The sequence below is a fragment of the Zalophus californianus genome, chromosome 11 (genome assembly GCF_009762305.2).
Source record: "Zalophus californianus isolate mZalCal1 chromosome 11, mZalCal1.pri.v2, whole genome shotgun sequence".
NCBI classification, from domain to species: domain Eukaryota; kingdom Metazoa; phylum Chordata; class Mammalia; order Carnivora; family Otariidae; genus Zalophus; species Zalophus californianus.
The window spans coordinates 15,004,677-15,025,064 of NC_045605.1; the positions used below are offsets into that span (position 1 = coordinate 15,004,677).

Below are 20,388 nucleotides of genomic sequence, written 5' to 3' on the forward strand. Positions count from 1 at the left end.
GGCGGGGCCGGCCGGGCGGGCTCGGGCGTTGATTGGCCCCGCCCGGCCCCGCCCGGCCCCGCCGCGGACTGCAGCGCCCCGCAGACCTGAGCAGTCGCTTGTGCTGAGCGCGGGGAGGGCGCCAGGTGAGCCGCCCTGGGGGGATGGGGGGGCGCGGGGCTGCCGCGCGACCCCCGCCGCTCCGGCCCACTTACGCCCAGACCCCTAAGGGTGGAAAGTGGGCGTGGGGCGACAGATGGCAGGGGGAAGGGACGAGGGAGAGACGGGCCGGGAGGACGGTCCCTTTGCGGGGGGGGCCCTGCGCCGCGAGTCTGCGTGTGCGCGCGCGTGTGTGTCGGGCCGCGTGCGGGCTGCGCGCGGTCTCCGCGCCCCGGGGCCGGCGCCTGTTTGTCCCCGGGAGGCGGCGCCCGGTTCTGCGCCCGCAGGCTGGGCGGCTGCGTGCTGGGTGGGCTCGGGCCTTCGCGCTCGGCGTCCTTGCCTTCGCCACTGCGGGTCAGTCTCCATTTGTGTGTCGGTGCACGGTTTATTTTTGTTTCTGGAGAGTAAGTTCCTGGAGGAATTACTCAGCCTGCCTCCGGTCACCTGGCTAACGTCGAGGCCCGCCCCCTTCTTTCGGCAGCCTGGGGCCTAGGCCTGAGCCGCCATGGCGCTGTCCCCAGGCCCAGCTACCCTCCCGCACACACTGCTGCTCCTGCCAGCCCTTCTGAGCTCAGGTACACCCGCGTTCACCCTTTGGCCAAGCACTTCTCGGGGCAAGCCCCCCTGTCTCCCCTCACCTCGGGTTTGGGTACCCGCTTCAGGCCCCAGAGCACTAGAGCTGGGTTCCCCTCAGCCACCTACCCACGGTCCGGCCAGTTCTTGTGAGCGAGCCGGGGTGCCCCGGCTCTTGGTCTGCTGCCCTTCTGTAACTGGATCTCGTGCTGGTCACAGACCAGTCCCGCCCCTCCCCCAGCTCTCCGCAGAACCCCCTGCTGTGTTCCAGGTTGGGGGGAATTGGCACCAGAAATTGATGGTCAGACCTGGGCCGAGCTGGCACTTCGGGAGAACGAGCGGCACGCCTTCACCTGCCGGGTGGCAGGGGGGCCTGGAACCCCCCGATTGGCCTGGTACCTGGATGGACAGCTGCAGGAGGCCAGCACCTCGAGACTGCTGAGCGTGGGCGGGGAGGCCTTCTCTGGAGGCACCAGCACCTTCACTGTTACTGCCCAGAGGGCCCAGCATGAGCTTAACTGCTCCTTGCAGGACCCCGGCAGTGGCCGGTCAGCTAATGCCTCTGTCATCCTCAATGTGCAATGTGAGTGCCCCTGAGGTGGGCGGGGACAGAGGTTCTCTGCCCAAGGGTTTCCAGCAGCCGCCAGGCAGGTGGTCTGATAGACCCCTTAACACTTAAGCACTTTGAAAATATTAACTCACATTATCCTCAGGATAATCCTATGAGGTAATTATTATTGTTAACCCCATTTCACAAATGAGAAAACTGAGCGGCAGATTGGTTAAGTAATATGTCTGCAGTCCTACAGCTGGTAGGCAGAGCCAGGATTCAAATCGAGACATTTTGGTTCTAGTGTTTCTACTGTGTTTGTTTTTTTGAAGATTTTATTTATTTATATTTTGACCGAGAGAGAGAGAGAGAGAGAGAGAGAGAGAGAGGGAGGGAGGAAACACAAGTAGGGGGAGTGGGAGAGGGAGAAGCAGGCTTCTCACCAAACGGGGAGCCCGATGCGGGGCTCAATCCCAGGACCCTGGGACCATGACCTGAACCCGAGGCAGACGCTCAACCACTGAGCCCCCCCGGGCGCCCCGAGTGTTTCTACTGTTAATCACTACGAGATGCTGCTTCTCAGGCAGACCCAGCCGTCCTGTTTGCCAGTGCCCCCTTGAGGAGAGGCCCAAGCTCCTGGCTCCCTTCTGGGTTTGGGAGGAAAGGACAAGGAGTCTGAGGGGTGTGGTGAGAGCATATTGGCTTCTGCTTTGCACCAGTTAAACCAGAGATTGCCCAGGTCGGGGCCAAGTACCAGGAAGCTCAGGGGCCAGGCCTCCTGGTTGTCCTTTTTGCCCTGGTGCGGGCCAACCCACCTGCCAATGTGACCTGGATCGACCAGGATGGGCCGGTGACTGTCAACGCCTCCAACTTCCTGGTGCTGGATGCCCAGAACTACCCTTGGCTCACCAACCACACTGTGCAGCTGCAGCTCCGCAGCCTGGCACACAACCTCTCCGTGGTGGCCACCAACGACGTGGGTGTCACCAGCGCCTCGCTTCCGGCCCCGGGTGAGCACTGCCAGCACCTGGCCCAGCACAGCCTCAGGTGGGTGCAGGATCACAGTACAGAAATGAGAAGACTGGGTGCCCTCTGGGTGAGTCTTCTGAATGAGCTGTGCCGGCCACCTTGAGCAAGGAAGACAGAGTAGTACTTGTCTCTGGCATCTCAGAGCTGGGGGGCCCTGCCCACTTCGAACCTAACCAGAGGACACACCTTGCAGGGCTACTGGCCACCCAAGTGGAAGTGCCACTGCTGGGCATCGTTGTGGCTGGAGGGCTTGCCCTGGGCACCCTGGTGGGGTTCAGCACCTTGGTGGCCTGCCTGGTCTGCAGGAAAGAGAAGAAGACCAAAGGTAGGGCCAAAGCAGTGGGGCGGGGGTGGGGGGGTGAGGGTGGCTGAGGAGCAGGGAGAAGGAGAGGGAGGAGCAGCAAGGGCAGCACGTGGGCCTTGGCAGGACAGGTCATCGCTGATCTTCCTGGGCATGTCCATGGGTAAAAACCCAATGCAACTCAGGTAGTTCCTGCAACTCAGGTAGCAGGAACCCGGTCTGTCCCAGAGCCAAAGCTGGGCATTGGAGAGATCCCTTGCTTGAGGGTCCTGGGTCTGAAAGGGCACAGGGAGAGACCCCCAAGTGGGCGGGCTCCCAGAGAAAGCATGTGATTTCTTTCTCCCTAGGCCCCTCCCGGCGCCCATCCCTGATCTCTAGGTAACTTCCTGGGGCGGGCTGGATGGGCCGACCTGAGATGCAGCATGGGGACAGCTGGAAACCGGGCGTCTCCCTCGTTCTGGAATGGGCCCCAAAGCAGGAATCTGGGCCTGCTGGAGCCAGGGCATATCCCAGGCTCTGTCCGCCCTGTAGTGACTCCAACAACCTGAAACTCAACAACGTGCGCCTGCCACGGGAGAACATGTCCCTCCCGTCCAACCTTCAGCTCAATGACCTCACTCCGGATTCCAGAGGTACACCCTCTGTCTGCCCCCACTCTATCTTCAGAGGTGCTTCTGAGGAAAAGAGAGACGCTGGTACTTAGGAGGGCCTAGGCCCCATCAGGCACACTCCTCATCCTGGGCACACCCGTTTGTCACCCAGCAGGGAAGCCAGCAGACCGGCAGATGGCTCCGAATAACAGCCGACCAGAGCTGCTGGACCCGGAGCCTGGTGGCCTCCTCACCAGCCGAGGTACTGAGACATGGGCCTGCGGCCCCCCTCCTCCGCTCCCCAGCCCTTGTGCTTCTGCCAGAGGCCTCAGAGCCTCCACGGGCAGAGAGGGCTCTCCTAGCTTCCGGGCGGTGAGGCTCACTGCGTCTCATGGGCATCTTTGCCCCTGCAGGTTTCATCCGGCTCCCCATGCTGGGCTATATCTATCGAGTGTCCAGTGTGAGCAGTGATGAGATCTGGCTCTGAGCGGGGCGAGATGGGGGGTGCCCTCTTGGCTTCTGGGCCCCCTCCTCCTCCAAGGCCACCGCTGCCTGGCCCCGTTGCCACTGGGAAGAGGTCATGCCTCTGCTACTTCTGCTTGCCCTCCTGGCTGGGGTGCCCTCTGTGTCATCCTCATGATCTGACCCTCAGGGGCACAGGTACCTTGGCAGAGCCACCAGCTGGACCTCAGCCCCTTGTTCTAACTCAGGTAGGGGGCGCCTTCAGTGACACCCGTGCCCTGGCGGATGGAGCTCTTTGTGCAGGTGTGTTTGCAGGTCATCCGGCATCTAAGTGTGGTGTGGCTCGGCCGGTCTGGGCCTGCCCTTTGCCACACACCAGTACTCTTAGCACTTTGTACAGCAGGCACGAGGGTGTGCCCAGTGCGGTGGGGGGACAGGGAGGGCCCTGCATGTCTTCAGTTTCCTCCCCATGCTGTGCAGCCTTGTTCCCTCAGGGAAAATTTAGGACCCTGATATTAGCTGTATCGAACCAAACTGCCCTTTACACGGGAACCAACCTCTGGCCCAGGGGCAGTGGCCAAGCACAAGCTAATCCCTTTTGCTACATACCTCTCCGCCCTTCTCTGTTTCTGCCTCCTCTTGGGCATCATACGTTATACATTGGACCTTCTGCATTTCCCCACTGGGCACTATACTGCCCCACTGACCTAGGCCTGGCGGTGCCAGGGCCTGGTGTTAGCACAAGTCAAGAGGAAAAGAGGGAGGCGGGAAGTCCGGTGGCACCCCTGGCAGCATGTGATAGCTATGCATCATTTTCTTACAGTGTTGGCACTTTAAGCACATTCCCTGGGGAGGGAGGGGGTGAGTGAGGGCCCCAGGGCCCTCTCTGTGGCTTCCCCAAGTCTGGCCTTCCTCTGATTCACTGTGAGTGCCCTGAGCCCTCGGGGTGGACAGTTTCCCTCTCAACATGTCTCCGCCGCCATGGGACCCCATGGCCAGCCCCTGACGGCCTCCTCAGCAGGAAGCCGCTCTTCCTGTCCACCCTCGGTTCTTCAGGGGATAGCCACAGTGGCACATTATTGGACAGAGCTAGAAGCTTTTAGGGGGACATGGAAAAAGAGGGGGGACCACATACTCCAAAACAACCTAAGAACTCTTTGGAAAGCAACATGGAAATGATAGCAAATTATTATAGTGCAGAGTCTGTTTTTCCCTAGTTGATACCTTGTTTTATAATTTTTCTCCTGTTACTGCCTAGGACAGTGCTGAGCACACCGTAAATTTAATAAACTTGACTGAGTGAATGTTACATGTCTGTTTCATTTCTTCATTTATGGTTTTAAAATGAAATCTTTAAATCACACAGTGAGTAGAGGAAACACCTCTGTACCCACTACTCAACTCAGTTGAATCTTCTCACTTTACCTTGTTTGCTTCAGATCTTTTATTTTTAAAAATAAATGTTATTTCTTTAATTACACTGTTCTCAACGCAGGGCTGGCGTGCTCCGTTTCGGGAGTGCCAGAGCAGGGATCCTATCTCTCCACCCAGTGTCTGGGTCTCACTTGGCAGACTCCCTATCTCTCAGGAGTGTGGCTAAGCCAGGCTGAGCTCTTTTGTCCTGGTTAGAGGTACAGAAGGCTCAGACTAGGCTGTGATTTAAAAAAAAAAAATTTTTTTTTTTTTCTGGAGAACAGGGGAAAAGACTAGAAATGAGAGTTCTCTTTCTTTTTAAAGATTTTATTTATTTATTTGTTAAGAGACAGGAAGAGAGAGAGAGAGGCAGAGGGAGAAGCAGGCTCCCTGCTGAGCAGGGGGCCCGATGCAGGACTTGATCCCAGGACCCTGGGATCATGACCTGAGCCGAAGGCAGACGCTTAACCATCTGAGCCACCCAGGTGCCCTAGAAATGAGAATTTTCTGAGGGCAAATTTATATCCTTTTCTGAGCAACAGATGGGCTTGGCTTGCATAGTTCTGGGTTCTCCACCCACCTCCCTGCTTCTCAGTTGTTCATTAGGGTTGGCCTCCATGGGAGTGGCTGAGGCTGTCCCAGCCTCTACTGGTTTTGCATGTAAGCTGCTTTGTGGCCCCAGAACCTTTAGAAGCCAGGGTGCCTCTGGTGACGGTCGTCCACTGTTTCCTTTGGGAGGTCCTGGAGCCCCTTCCTTGATGGTTCTTTGGCAAGGCTACAAGCCTTGTGCTCCTCTCAGCTACCCTCAAGGTCTTACTTCTGCAGAAAGGTGGGTTCTTCCTGGCAAATTTGCCCTTGCAAGTATTTGCAAAGGGGTGGACTTTGAAACCAGTGTTCTAGTTTTCCCTTAGAGATTCCTTGCTCCTTTGTTGAGTCCCAGCCCCCTTGGAGAATTTGATGAAAGGTAAAGACTCCTTTCTGAGAAATGCTGATGAAGAAGCCCCTGCTCATTATGCAGTTCAAAGCCCATCAAATTACAACTTGGGTGAACCTTGAAAACGTGCTGAGTGAAAGAAGCCAAATCCAAAAGACCATCTGTGACTCCATATATATGAAATGCCCAGAATGGGCAATTCTGCAGAGACAGAATAAGTTAGTGGTTGCCAGGGACTGGAGGGAGGGAAGAATGGAGAATGGCTGCTAATGAATGTGGGGTTTCTTTTGCGGTGATAAAAATGTTCTGGAATTAGTGGTGATCAAGGCACAACGTTGTGAACAGACCCAAAAAACCACTGAACTGTACACTTTACAAGGGTGAACTTTATAAAGTACAAATTATATCTCAATAAAGCTGTACTTTTTTTTTTTTTAAAGTAAACCCTACCCCCAGCATGGGGTTTGAACTCACAAACCTGAAATCAAGAATTGCATGTTCCACCAACTGAGCCAGCCAGGCACCCCAATAAAGTTGTAGTTTTAAAAATCATCAAATGGTAAGGGCGCCTGGGTGGCTCAGTTGTTAAGCGTCTGCCTTCGGCTCAGGTCATAATCCCAGGGTCCTGGGATCGAGCCCCGGGACTCACTGCTCAGGGGGGAGTCTGTTTCTCCCTCTGCTTCTCCACCCCACCCCCGTTTGTGCTCTCTGACTCACTCTCAAATAAATCTTTTTAAAAAAATCAAATGGTAATTTGATTTGTACATTTCACTATAAATTTCATCTGACGGGGCGCCTGGGTGGCTCAGTCGTTAAGCGTCTGCCTTCGGCTCAGGTCATGATCCCAGGGGCCTGGGATAGAGCCCCGCATCGGGCTCCCTGCTCCGCGGGGAGCCTGCTTCTCCCTCTCCCACTCCCCCTGCTTGTGTTCCCTCTCTCACTGTATCCCTGTCAAATAAATAAAATCTTTATTTTATTTATTTATTTATTTTTAAAGATTTTATTTATTTACTTGAGAGAGAATGAGAGAGAGAGAGCATGAGAGGGAAGAGGGTCAGAGGGAGAAGCAGACTCCATGCTCAGCAGGGAGCCCGATGCGGGGCTCGATCCCAGGACCCTGGGACCATGACCTGAGCCGAAGCAGACGCTTAATGACTGAGCCATCCAGGCGCCCCTATTCAATTTATTAAAAAAAAAAAAAAAATTCACTCATTTCTTCCACCCCCCCATTCCCTGCTAACCAGCAACCTACCTGTTCTACTTTGATTTAAAAATTTTGATTATCAATTCAATCTCCTTATTAGCTATCGGTCTTTCAGACTTTCTACTTTATATTTCTAGGAATTTGTTCATTTCATTTGGGTTAACCAATTTGTTACTGGTTTTTCACCTCCCAGAGCAAAGTCACATGGTCCAACCCACAATCAAAAGATAAGGAAGCATCCTGTGCTTACCGTGACACCATGACAGGAGGGGCTGGCTGCATACTATGTAGGTGAGTGAGTTGTTGCCACTAATTTAATCTGTTCAATCTTCCTTTTTGTTAAATCTGTTCAACTGTCTTATTGCCTGGGAGGCCCTGAGTGATCTGACCTTAGGTACTTTTTTTTTTTTAAGATTTTATTTATTTATTTATTTATTTGAGAGAGAATGAGAGAGAGAGAGCACATGAGAGGGAGGGTCAGAGGGAGAAGCAGGCTTCCCGCTGAGCAGGGAGCCCGATGCCGGACTCCATCCCAGGACTCCAGGATCACGACCTGAGCCGAAGGCAGTCGCTTAACCAACTGAGCCACCCAGGCGCCCCAAGTACTTTTTTTTTTTTTAAGCAATCTCTACCCCATTGTGGGGCTCAAACAAACGACCCCGAGATCAAGAGGTGCCCCCCCTTAGGTACTTTCCAAAAAATTTATAATTAACACACAATGGTATATTAGTTTCAGGGGTACAAACATACTGATTTAACAATTCTATACATTACTCAATGGTTATCCAATTTGTTGGCATACAGTTGTTCATAGTACTCTCTACTTTTTATTTCTGTGGAATTGGTATTACTATCTCCACATTCATTTCTGATTTTAGTTATTTGAATCTTCTTTTTTTTTTTTTAAAGATAATTTGGCTAAAGGCTTTTCAATTTTTTTAAAACATGTTTTTCAGGGCGCCTGGGTGACTCAGTTGGTTAAGTGTCTGCCTTCGGCTCAGGTCATGATCCCAGGGTCCTGGGATCGAGCCCTCCGCCCAGCTCCCTGCTCAGCGGGGAGTCTGTTTCTCCTTCTCCCTCTATCGCTCCCCCTGCTCATCTCTCTCTCTATCTCTCTGTCTCAAATGAATAAATAAAATCTTTAAAATAAATAAACATTTTTGGGGGGCACCTGGGTGGCTCAGATGGTTAAGCGTCTGCCTTCGGCTCAGGTCATGATCCCAGGGTCCTGGGATCGAGTCCTGCATCGGGCTCCCTCCTCCTTGGGAGCCTGCTTCTCCCTCTGCTTCTCTCTCTCTCTCTCTCCCTCTGTCCCTCATGAATAAATAAATAAAATCTTAAAAAAAAAACATGTTTTTATTTTTGTTCTTTTTTTAAAGGATTTTATTTATTTGAGAGAGTGAAAGTGAAAAAGATCACAGAGGAAGAGGGAGAAGCAGACTCTCTGCTGAGCAGGGAGCCTGATGCGGGACTCGATCCCAGGACCCTGGGATCATGACCTGAGCCGACGGCAGATGCTTAACCAACTGAGCCACCCAGGCAACTCAAAGAAACTTTTCTTGAAAGATCTCCAGTTGGGGCACCTGGCTGGCTCAGTTGGTGGAGCATGTGACTCTTGATCTCAGGGTTGTGAGTCTGAGCCCCACATTGGGTGTAGAACTTAACTAAAAAAAATTAAAAACATAATAAAATAAAATATCTCCAGTTGCGGGCACCTGGGTGGCTCAGTCAGTTAAGCATCCAGTTCTTGATTTTGACTCAGTCATGTCGGGGTCTTGAGATCAAGCCCCGTGTCTGGCTCTGTGCTGGGCATGGATCCTGCTTAAGAATCACTCTCTCCCGGGGCACCCGGGTGGCTCAGTTGGTTAAGTGGCTGCCTTCAGCTCTGGTCATGATCCCAGGGCCTGGGATTGAGCCCCACGTCAGACTTCCTGCTCACTGGGGAGCCTGCTTCTCTCTCTTCCTCTGCCTGCTACTCTGCCTACTTGTGCCCCCACTCTCTCTCTGTCAAATAAATAAATAAATAATCTTTACCCCAAAAAAAGATTCTCTCCCTCTGATCCTCCCCTCCACCCCCATCCCTGCTTGTGCATGTGCTCTCTTAAAAAAAAGAGAGAGAGAGAGAAGATCCCCAGTTGATTCTAATGTGCAACCAAGTTTGAGACCTGGTCTATGAATATTACTAATTTTTTCCCCTTAGCTTACCTGCTTTGTTTTGCCAGTTTTAGTCTCTGTTTTTCTGGCTTTCTTCAAAGTCCAGTGATCTCTGTACTTTCATATTTAAAATGAGAGTTGCAAACAGGTGTACACACACAAGAACGAGATACCCAGAAAGCTGATTGGAAGCTGATGGGGCGGTAGGGACCTGGACATGTGCTTAAAGACTCCATGTCAGTGTCTAAAGCTCTCTTCTTTTTGGCTGATCAGTTTGCCGAGGGGACTCTTCCAATATTCTGCTTTGGAGGCATAAATAAGCATGGGAAAGGGCTGAGGATCTCATTCCTCACTCCTCTGTTTTATCCACTTCTTTTAAATATGGCCCCTTACTGCTGTCCTCATAGTGGCTTGGTGTTTTCATGTCCAGAGCCTCCCTGGTTCAAAGGTGACTATCTTCTGTTGCGATAGAGAGGTGGGCAGCACAGAGGGGGACATTTCTGGGGATTTAATCCTTCTACACACCTTCAACGAATTCTCCTGTTTTCAGCCCCACCCTGCATGCGTGCCGTCAGGAATATCTGGCAGCTTCAATCCCTGATCCTTCCCGGGGTTCTGCAGCATGATGTGGCTCACTTCTTACTGGTTCCTCTGTCTTTCTCCTCTATAGGCAAATTTCAGACTCCCCCCCACCCCACTAAATCAATTACCACTTATCCATCTTCCAAAAATGTTGCTGCCTAGTCTTCTGTCATTTTCTTTCCTATTATCAATCCTTGCTGGTCTATATCTTTTTCAAAATTATTATTCTTGGGGCGCCTGGGTGGCTCAGTCATTGAGCATGTGCCTTGCAGCTCAGGTCATGATCCCAGTGTCCTGGGATCGGGCCCCGCATCGGGCTCCCTGCTCCGCGGGAGGCCTGCTTCTCCCTCTCCCGCTCCCCCTGCCTGTGTTCCCTCTCTCGCCTTGTCTTTCTCTGTCAAATAAATAAATAAAATCTTTAAAAACAAAAAATGAAATTATTATTCTTATACTGTCATTGTATAGGGTTAAAGGAAGGAATGAGATGTGAATATGGTGTTCAATGTTTATTTCCAAATGTCAAAAGCCTAGGACCAGCAGAGAAGGTGAGGGACACTTCAAGCAAGGGAAATAGCGTGCATAAAAGTTTAGTTAGAAAAGGGACTTCCCGGGCACCTGGGCGGCTCAGTTGGTTAAGCGTCTGCCTTCAGTTCAGGTCATGATCCTGGAGTCCAGGGATTGAGGCCCACATCAAGTCCCACATCGGGCTCCCTCCTCAGCGGGGAGTCTGCTTCTCCCTCTGCCCTTCACCGTGCTCATACTCTCTCTCTCTCATAAATAAATAAAATCTTGAAAAAAAGAAGAAGAACGGGGGCTTCCTGAATCATGGGTAGAGCAGGGCAAGCAGATTGGTTTTGCAGTTTGCCTAGGGGGAGTATGGAAAATGAGGATCTCCAGGTAGGGAGAAGTAGCCAAGTGCAGTTTTAGGAGGCCTAGTTGAAAATTTATACTTAGTAACATAATTACTACATATTACATTTGGGGGCACTTAATCTTTTCATGTAATTTTGCCCATGGGACAAGCCTGACAGTTGATTAGTGTTTATTGTAACTGTTTCATAGCTAGGTTAACTGAGGTATATAAGTTACTGGATTTTTTCTAGGGCCACAGAGCAAGGAGTCAGCAGGGAGTAAGGACAGGCACTGAGGCAGAGAGAGGAGCGCCTGAGATGGTCACTGGGGGGCTGCGCTGGATATAAAGGAGCAGCGAGGTAAGCAAAGGCCATGGTTAACAGTGCCTTCTTCGGCAGGAAGTACACTTGATCCGTGTTATTTGCAGATTCCACCTTTGTGAATCCACTTCCTCACTAAAATATGATCCAAATCGGGCGCCTGGGTGGCTCAGTCGTTAAGCATCTGCCTTTTGGCTCAGGTCATGATCTCAGGGTCCTGGGATCGGGCTCTCTGCTCCGCGGGAAGCCTGCTTCTCCCTCTCCCGCTCCCCCCGCTTGTGTTCCCGCTCTCGCTGTCTCTCTCTCTCTGTCAAATAAATAAATAAAATCTTAAAAAAAAAAAATATGATCCAAATCAATATAGATTAGGCTGACAGTGTAGCACTTTAATGTAATTCTCCCCTCCAATCAGTTCTTGCCCTACTTCCCCCCACATCTGTACTTGGCTCCTTTACCCCTTCAGCTGCTCAAGCCCAAACACCTGGGTGTCATCCCCGATTCCTTGCCTTCTGTCCCCCACATCCAGTCTACCAGCAAGGTCTGTGGTTCTACCTCTCCTGGTTATCTATCTGTTGCCTCTCAGCCCCACACCCTCCCTTCTGTTTTCTATGGCTGGGTTTCCAAATTCCCCTGCCAGCTATTGATTTCTGCCAGTGGGAGGCGCCCGCAGGATACGAGAAGGTAGGAGAAAGGAAGTCGCAGCCATTACTCAGGGCTGATCTGGTAGTGGGATGAGGGCATGCGGACTTTAGTGCTTCGGTGTGGCGCCCCCTCAGCCCCTCGAGACCACTGCAGCAGCCCTTCTGCCTCCGGCACCTGCAGCAGGTGCCTCCCCTTGAACCTCTCCTTCCAGCAGCCCACCTTCCCTTCTCCCTTTTGCTCTGTCAGCCCTTCCAACGCTTTGTGACCAATTTCCCATCGTTAACACCCCGTGTTAGAATAACTAGCACGGGGGCGCCTGGGTGGCACGGTCAGTTAAGTGTCCGACTCTTGATTTCAGCTGAGGTCATGATCTCGGAGTCGTGAGATTGGGCTCCAGGGTAGGTGTAGCCTGCTTCAGATTCTCTTTCCCTCTGCCCCCCCCCCCCCCAACCCTCTAAAAAGAAAAAAGAAAGAATGAACTAGCACGTTTTCTGACTTCCTGACTGGAGCTTGGCTGATACAGCCTCCAAATGATTTCCTGAATCGTCCCATCTATACCCCCATCACCGCTTCCTCAATCGTCCGGGGCACAATCACCTCTCACCCAGATGGTGCGACAGCTAGGCTCTCTGGAGACCACAACCAGACAGGTCTGGAGCTAGACAGGCAGGTAAACTGTAAGCAGCGGCAGCAGTAACTGGTGAGAGACCCCTAGGAAAAATCAGTTCTGGGAGAAGATGATCGCCCTCTACTGCCAATCCCGGAGGCGAGGGATGTGGTTTTCTTTCACAAAGTTGATTTGCTGAAACCACTGTTCACTTCATGCCATTACTGGGGCTGATCCTTAGCTCTGCCTTATGCTCAGTCTGTCTTTTCTCTTTCATATTATAGAAGAGCAGGACAACCTGGAAGATAGAGCATTTTATTTGCAAAATCTTTGCCAATAACGTTAAGAATGAAAGAAAAGAACTCCATCGCTGTCTCAAAAAGAACATCTTTGAAGCTTTCCTCCCAACCTGAGCACCCTGGAATCCCAGACGTTCCAGTCCTTCTGTTCTTCTAACTCAAGTCCCCACAGTGGTGTAGGTGCATAATTCCCACGGGAGGAAAAGCGGAGACAGGCAGAAGCCATTTAAGGAACACACGCAGTACTTTCTGGCAGAGAGGGCAGCAGGATGTCCACGTCCGAGTCAGGCTGTGGTGCAGGCGCGGTCGCCACGTGGCTGATGACTGTGTCGCCGCAGCCAGGGCAGAGGCGGCAGCTCAGCCTGGGAGCAGAGAGACCCGGGGGCGGGGGGGTGTCTCAGCTGAAGGTTAATGTCTCTGCATCTCCAGCTTGGGAAGCGGAGTTGGATGGAGGGGTGAATGCTTTCTTGCCTTCAGCTAGAGCTTTAAAATGCTGTGAGGAAAGAGGAGAGGGTACATGGAGTATCTGGTATGCTAGCTGCTGCATCTGAGCAAGAACTAACCTCTTTACAGCCCGTTAAGCTCCAATTCTTCCCCAGTTCTTCTTTCATTTTTTTTTAACACGTGGAAAATCATTTTTTTATATTTTTTTTTTATTGTTCTGTTAATCACCATATATTACATCATTAGTTCTTGATGTAGTGTTCCATGATTCATTGTTTGTGCATAACACCCAGTGCTCCACGCAGAATGTGCCCTCCCCAGTTCTACTTTCAGAACAATTCCTTGGTGCTGTCTTTGAAAAACAGCTAGAAATTTGCCCCTCCCCCTTCAAAGATGAACCCCTTTTTTCCTTCTGCCCTGCATCCATTCCTTAAGCCCTGTGGTGAGTGTCCCTGGCGTGTCCCCCAGGCCAAAGGCCTACAGCTCTTCGGCTTCCCTCCCTGTGAAAGCCCCACACTTCCTGCTTGCTGTTCTTCGAATGACAGGGAAGGGCGATGGTTAAGTCTTGCAAAAACATCCTTCCTTGTCCAAGGGCAAATCCCAGCTGACTCGGAAGAGTAGAGACTGGAGCGTTCCTCACTACGGCAGAAGGCACTCTCTGCCCTAGTCTTACCTGTGAGTTCTTGAATTCCGAGTAGAGGGAGAAGAGCAGGTGCAGGGACTGAATCCGACTCTTGTAGATAGGGATGTCTAGGATGGCTGAAATCAAGAGCTCCCATGAGCAGAACCAAACACAACTGGGAATTATGGGGCATTTATGTTTAGGATGGCCATGGCCCTCCCAGATGGGATGTGTCGCTATGACTCTGGGGGCTGATACCTGGTGGGGAGTCACATGAGCCCAAATACCACCTTCAGTGCTGCCAAACAGCAAACTGGCTGTAACTCAAGATGCTATCTTCCCAGAGCAAAGGAGCCTTTGCAAAAGCCCACAGTGTATTCGTCCAGAGACGGAGAAAAGGAAGGGATGGAAGAGCTTACCACAGATCATGTCAATGTACTCCGCCAGGCTGCAGTCAATCTCTGCTGTGGGCAGGCTCACCTAGGACGAGCATGGGATGGACCAGAGTCAGAAGGCTGAGGTTTCACTGGGGCCAGCACCTCTCTCTTTTTTTTTTTTTTTAAGATTTTATTTATTTATTTGACAGAGAGAGACACAGTGAGAGCAGGAACACAAGCAGGGGGAGTGGTAGAGGGAGAAGCAGGCCTCCCGCGGAGCGGGGAGCCCAATGCGGGGCTCGATCCCAGGACCCGGGGATCATGACCTGAGCCGAAGGCAGACGCCCAACCGACTGAGCCACCCAGGCGCCCCTCTCTCTCTCTTTTTTAAAGATATTTATTTATTTGTTTGTCAGAGAGAGAGAGAAAGAGAGCACAAGCAGGGGGAGCAGCAGAGGGAGAGGGAAAGGGAGAAGCAGGCTCCCCACTGAGCAAGGAGCCCGATGCGGGACTCAATCCTAGGACCCAGGGATCATGACTTGAGCCGAAGGCAGATGCGTAACCAACTGAGCCACCCAAGCGTCTCATCAGTTTCCTTTTCTTGATATGGAAGAGCTCTTTGCTTGGACAGTAATCTTATCACATTTATATATTTATTTAATTTTTTTCAGTCCACCACTCTTTTAACTTTGTTTAATGGTAATTATTGGTACTTAGAACTTTATTTCTGAATCTAAACTATCACATTTTCCCCATTAAGACTTTTAACTTTCTTTTTTTTAAAGATTTTATTTATTTATTAGAGAGAGAGAGAGAGAGAGAGAGAGAGAGATGAGCAGGGGAGGGGCAGAGGAAGAGGGAGAAGCAGGCTCCCTGCTGAGCAGGGAGCCCAATGGGGGGCTCGTTCCCAGGACCCTGGGACCATGACCTGAGCTGAAGGCAGACGCTTAACAGACTGAGCCACCCAGGTGCCCGGACTTCTAACTTTCTTAAGAGCAAAAGAAATTAAGACACAAAAGAGGATGATTAGATCTAGAGAGCACACAAAATAGGTAAGTTGATCTATGCTGTTAGAAATCAGGACAGTGTGGGCGCCTGGGTGGCTCAGTCAGTTAAGCGTCTGCCTTCGGCTCAGGTCAGATCCCAGGGTCCTGGGATCGAGCCGCACGTCGGGCTCCCTGCTCTGCGGGGAGCCTGCTCCCTCTGTCTCTGCCGATCCCCCTGCTTGTGTTCCCTTTCTCGCTGTGTCTCTCTCTGTCAAATAAATAAATAAAATCTTAAAAAAAAAAAATCAGGACAGTGATTACATTGGGAGGTGGAAGTGTATGGAAGCATGAGTGGGCTTCTGGGATGCTAGTGATGTTCTGTGTTTTGATCTGATGTGTTCTGTTACACAAAGCTGTTCAGCTGCTGAAAATTAACATGTGTATGTCTCTGTTGTGAATTATACTCCAATTAAAAAGTGAATGATAATAAAATATAGGAAGAGAGGGACCCCTGGCTGGCTCAGTCGGTAGAGCATGCGATTCTTGATCTCAGGGTTGTAAGTTCAAGCCCCATGTTGGGCGTAGAGATTACTTAAAAATAAAATCTTAAAAAAAGAAAAACTTAAGGGGTGCCTGGGTGGCTCAGTTGGTTAAGTGTCCGACTCTTGATTTTGACTCAGGTCATGATCTCAGGGTCATGGGCTCGAGCCCCAAGTCAGGCTCCATGCTCAGCAGGGAGTCTGCTTCTCTCCTTCTCCCTCTCCCCCTACCCCTGCTTACATGCTGGTGCTCACACTCTCTCACTCTCAAATAAATAAAGTTGGTCAATTAAAAAAAAAACAACTTAAAAAAATATAGGAAGAGAGCAAACACTGGGCCTTCAAGTAAATGCCACACTTTTGTAGTTCCTGCTCTCTCCACTTACCTTGCCCAAAAGCTCTTCAAACTCTGGGGACCATTCCTGCATCAGTGTGTCAATATCAGGCATGGGCCTACATGGACAGAGGTAAATATGAACAAGAAATGTGGACTGATGACATCAGCAATCTCTGGGTCAGGAGATTGTGGGATGAAGGGAGGTGGTCAGTCTGCCACATGAGGATTTCAGGAGAACACAGACTGGGCAGACTTATTTATCCAAGATCTGGGGTCTGGAAGAATGGCTAAGTAATACCAGATAAATCATAATCTTTATAAAGTCTGCAATCTCAGCCAGTGGCTGTCAGGATCCACAGGACCTCAGGCTAATCCAATATGTCCTCCGCCTGTGGGCCCTCCTCTCAGAAGCGATGGGTCTGAGGGTGGTGAAGGTTCCCAGGGGTTACCGTGGGGAAGAGGGTGGTATTTCTTACCTGGTGTAGTGCACAGTCGCAGGGGGCTTAGAACGGTGTAACTCCGAGATGCTCTCGATCCATGTGTCAATGGCTTTGGGATTCTTCTCTGCATCTTCTAGGCTCTTTACTTTCATATGTTGCTAGAAAAATAAGGGGAAACCCTGGCTGATGGCATTAAAGTAGCTCTCTTATTTTAATTGGATGGCTCATCCTTGCTGCTATTTCATATACAGCAAGTAGCTAATGAATGGGGAAGCCTGACGGCAGCCAATGAACACAAGACGAAACTCTGGTAAAATTTTCTGGAGCCATGCACAGGGGGCAGGTCAACAGGATATAGGGCTGACCACACTGAGACAGTATTTCGCACGAGTAGGACGGCTGGGATAAAGGAGACAGGCAGTACCACGTGTTGGCGAGGATGCGGACAAACTGGAACGCTCACTCATTGCTGGTGGGATTGTAAAATGGTTCAGCTGCTTGGCAAACAGTGCGGCAGTTCGTCAAAATGTTAAGCAGTTAGCACACAGCCCAGCAATCCCGCTCCTACATATATACCCAAAAGAAATAACAATATATGCCCACACAAAAACTTGTACGCACATACAAGTTCAAAGGAGCATGTTAATAAAAGTGGAAACGACTGGAGAATGGATAACCACAATGCAGTTGGAATGTGATTCAGCCATAAGAAAAGGAGTGACATATGATTTCACTTATATGGGGAATCGTAAAAAAAAAAATGAATAAACAAATAAAAAGCAGAATCAGACCTATAAATACAGGGAACAAACTGGTGTTTGCCGGAGGGTACGGGGTGGGAGGGATGGGCAAAATAGGTGAAGGGGAGAGGGAGATACAGGCTTCCGGTTATGGAATGAGTAAGTCACAGGAATAAAAGGCATGGCGCAAGGTCAGTGGTACTGTAAGAGCGCTGTGTGGTGACAGATGGCAGCCACGCTTGGGGTGAGCACAGCGGAGTGTATAAACTTGTCCAATCACTGTGCTGTACACCTGAAACTACCCTAACGTTGTGTGTCAACTCCACTCAAAAACTGAAAAAAAGGAGGGGCGCCTGGGTGGCTCGGTCGTTAAGCGTCCGCCTTCGGCTCAGGTCACGATCCCAGGGTCCTGGGATCGAGCCCCACATCGGGCTCCCTGCTCTGCGGCAAGCCTGCTTCCCCCTCCCCCTGCTTGTGTTCCCTCTCTCGCTGTCTCTCTCTCTGTCACGTAAATAAATAAAATTAAAAAAAAAAAGTACCTCAGGAACTGAAGTCCTTAGCAGGGTCTAGAAGGAATGGGGAATGAGGAGTGACTGCTAATGGGTATGAGGTTTCTTTCTGGAATAATGAAAGTGTTCTTAAATTAGATAGCAGTGATGGTTGTACAGTTCTGTGAATACACTAAAATCACTGAATTGTATAATCCAAAAGGGCAAACTTCATGGTAAGTAAATTATATCTCAGTGAACTCTTTTTTTAAAAAAATAGGGTTGGCCTGAAACCAGAGCCACCCCTTCTGATGGCACGGATAGCAGCACAGCCTCTGCTCTCGGCTGGCATCTTACCGTGATGTTGTGCTGTTTGGAATTCTCAGTTAACCACAGTGAGAGCACGGTGGGGTCCGACTGCTTTGTAGAAGGCTCATCCAATACCAACAGGCCAAGGTTGTCAGGCTTTCCATCAGGACGTGGGACCTGGTCAGGAGAAAGGAAGACAGAGGAAAAAAATGGGGGGGGGGCAGACATAGAAAGGTCACACCTGTTGTTTCTAATAAGTTGAAGAGGAAGAACTCTTCTCATCCTTTATTATTACTAGTATTAAAAGACATGCTTTCTGTATCATGCTGCACTAGAACACTGTCTATAAAAAACACATGGTCTACAGTGCCCTAAATGTACAGTTGATAATTAGGAGGTAAATGAATGACAAATTTTTAATATATAATGATATAATCAAGTATTACCTAAATAGCAATGAGCAGAATTTGGAGAGCAAGGTTGAGAACTCCAATGAAATGAAGAATATATATCAAGATAGCCAATGCTAGGCAAGGAAATTAGTTGAACTGTTAACAGTAATACAGAGGTCCGAAGAAACACCTAAGAAGTCATTTTTAGGATGTGTCAACTGTACCTTTAAAAATGCGTCAATATCCCCAACAGCAGGGATAAAATCAGGAATGAAAGGTTTCAGTTTGTGGTCCAGGTCAATCAACTGAGGTGTGTACCTAGGAGACATCGCAAAGGGAAGGAAGAGAAAGTCAGAGAAATGAACTTTACTGCTCAGGCTAAAAAAATCTAGGAAGAACAGGCTTGTTTCAGACTAGAGGTAGGAAGGGGGTGGGGTCATGGGAGGATGGCCTAGTGCTCACCTGCTGATATACTGGAAGAGTTCCTTAATCTCAGCTGAAACTGGCAAATGCTCATAATCTGTAGGATCATAGGCCCTGGGAAAAGGAAAATATGGTTCAAGGTGGCCAGAGAAGAGCAGATGTGACTGAGCCCCGGTTCATCACCAGCCCCCACTACCCTACCCCCGCCACCGGCCTTCACTTTGACCACAGACCCTGTGACTCTGAACCTGGTTTGTGCCCTGCCCACATCTGCCTTTCCCAGGTGGTTCGCAAGGCAATTTTAAAATGGATTATAATTAGCTCAGTTATCTCTGACAAAGAAGAAAAGAACTGCAGAAAATCTAAAACAATTTTTAAACATTTTAGAATGTAGCAGAAATTCTTTCTCTTTTTTTGAATGGAAGGGATGAAGAGAAAGTATGGTATGAGATTCTAATTTCTTTTTTTTAATTGAGGTATAATTGATACAACATGAGATTTTATTTTTTTTTAAAGATTTTTATTTTATTTATTTGAGAGAGAGAGAACACGAGAGAGGGAACACAAGCAGGGGGAGTGAGAGAGGGAGAAGCCGACTTCCAGCGGGGCTCAATCCCAGGACCCTGGGATCATGACCTGAGCTGAAGGCAGACGCTTAACGACTGAGCCACCCAGGCGCCCTTTTTTTTTTTTTTTTTTAAAGATTTTATTCATTTATTTGAGAGAGCAAGTGAGAGAGCACAGGGGGAGAATGAGAGGGAGAAGCAGGCTCCCCACTGAGCAGGGAGCCCAACTCAGGGCTCGATCCCAGGGCCCTGAGATCATGACCTGAGCCGAAGGCAGACACTTAACCGACTGAGCCACCCAAGTGCCCCGAGATTTTAAGTTCTGACATGAAAATACTTCGCCCCAAGAAAAGTAAGAATTTTTACAAAGATGTTTTTAACAGTGTTATTTATATAAGTAAAAAATTAGAAACAAAATATCCAATACTGGAGAGACAGGTATATTAAGTTGAATATTGTATAGTTATTATTAATTTTTAAGTAAGCTCTATGACCAATGTGAGGCTTAAACTCACAACCCAGAGGTTAGAAGTCGCACACTCGGGGCGCCTGGGTGGCTCAATTGGTTAAGCATCTGCCTTCAGCTCAGGTCATGATCCTGGAGTCCCGGGATCAAGCCCCGAGTTGGGCTCCCTGCTCAGCGGGGAGCCTGCTTCTCCCTCTCCCTCTGCTGCTTCCCCTGTCTGTACTCTCTGTGTCAAATAAATAAAATCTTAAAAAAAAAAAAAAAGTCGCACACTCTACCGATGAGCCAGCCGGGAACCCCAAATATTGTATAGTTATTAAAAAGTACTTGGGGCGCCTGGGTGGCTCAGTGGGTTAAGCAACTGCCTTCGGCTCAGGTCATGATCCTGGAGTCCCGGGATCGAGTCCCACATCGGGCTCCCTGCTCGGCGGGGAGTCTGCTTCTCCCTCTGACCCTCCCCCGCTTTCATGCTCTCTCTCTCTCATTCTCTCTCTCAAATAGATAAATATCTTAAAAAAAAAAAAAGTACTTGTAGGGGCGCCTGGGTGGCTCAGTCGTTAAGCATCTGCCTTCAGCTCAGGTCATGGTCCCAGGGTCCTGAGATCGAGC

General features: G+C 50.0%; 2 protein-coding genes across 12 annotated transcripts in view; one reads left to right on the top strand and one right to left on the bottom strand.

Annotated features, from left to right (window-relative positions):
• The first annotated feature begins 52 nt into the window (after positions 1-52).
• TMEM25 (transmembrane protein 25) lies at positions 53-12,770 on the top strand. 10 transcript variants are annotated; one of them, XR_003517410.1, is made up of 11 exons: positions 53-125; positions 620-713; positions 983-1,294; positions 1,981-2,271; positions 2,484-2,615; positions 2,939-2,969; positions 3,123-3,223; positions 3,354-3,443; positions 7,388-7,485; positions 11,034-11,141; positions 12,636-12,770. XR_003517410.1 is itself a non-coding variant. In XM_027579207.1 (9 exons), exons 2-9 carry the CDS (start codon positions 644-646, stop codon positions 3,666-3,668), a joined length of 1,101 nt encoding a protein of 366 aa, XP_027435008.1. In that variant the 5' UTR covers positions 53-125; positions 620-643; the 3' UTR covers positions 3,669-4,939. The 10 variants fall into 10 exon arrangements, 6 of the variants coding, with proteins under 6 accessions (XP_027435008.1, XP_027435010.1, XP_027435011.1 ...); XR_003517411.1 differs by lacking the exon at positions 11,034-11,141 and having other exon boundaries at positions 12,636-12,728; XR_003517409.2 differs by lacking the exon at positions 12,636-12,770 and having other exon boundaries at positions 11,034-11,302.
• IFT46 (intraflagellar transport 46) overlaps positions 12,653-20,388 on the bottom strand; it is a 25,419-nt gene continuing 17,683 nt past the window's right edge. For both annotated transcript variants that reach the window (XM_027579214.2, XM_027579213.2), the window contains 8 exons: positions 18,787-18,861; positions 18,549-18,642; positions 17,981-18,109; positions 16,432-16,553; positions 16,005-16,071; positions 14,136-14,196; positions 13,768-13,853; positions 12,653-13,143 (listed from right to left, as the gene is read on the bottom strand). In XM_027579214.2, the coding sequence (XP_027435015.1) occupies positions 13,048-13,143; positions 13,768-13,853; positions 14,136-14,196; positions 16,005-16,071; positions 16,432-16,553; positions 17,981-18,109; positions 18,549-18,642; positions 18,787-18,861 (730 nt within the window). In that variant the 3' untranslated portion in view covers positions 12,653-13,047. The remainder of the gene's footprint in view (positions 13,144-13,767; positions 13,854-14,135; positions 14,197-16,004; positions 16,072-16,431; positions 16,554-17,980; positions 18,110-18,548; positions 18,643-18,786; positions 18,862-20,388) is intronic.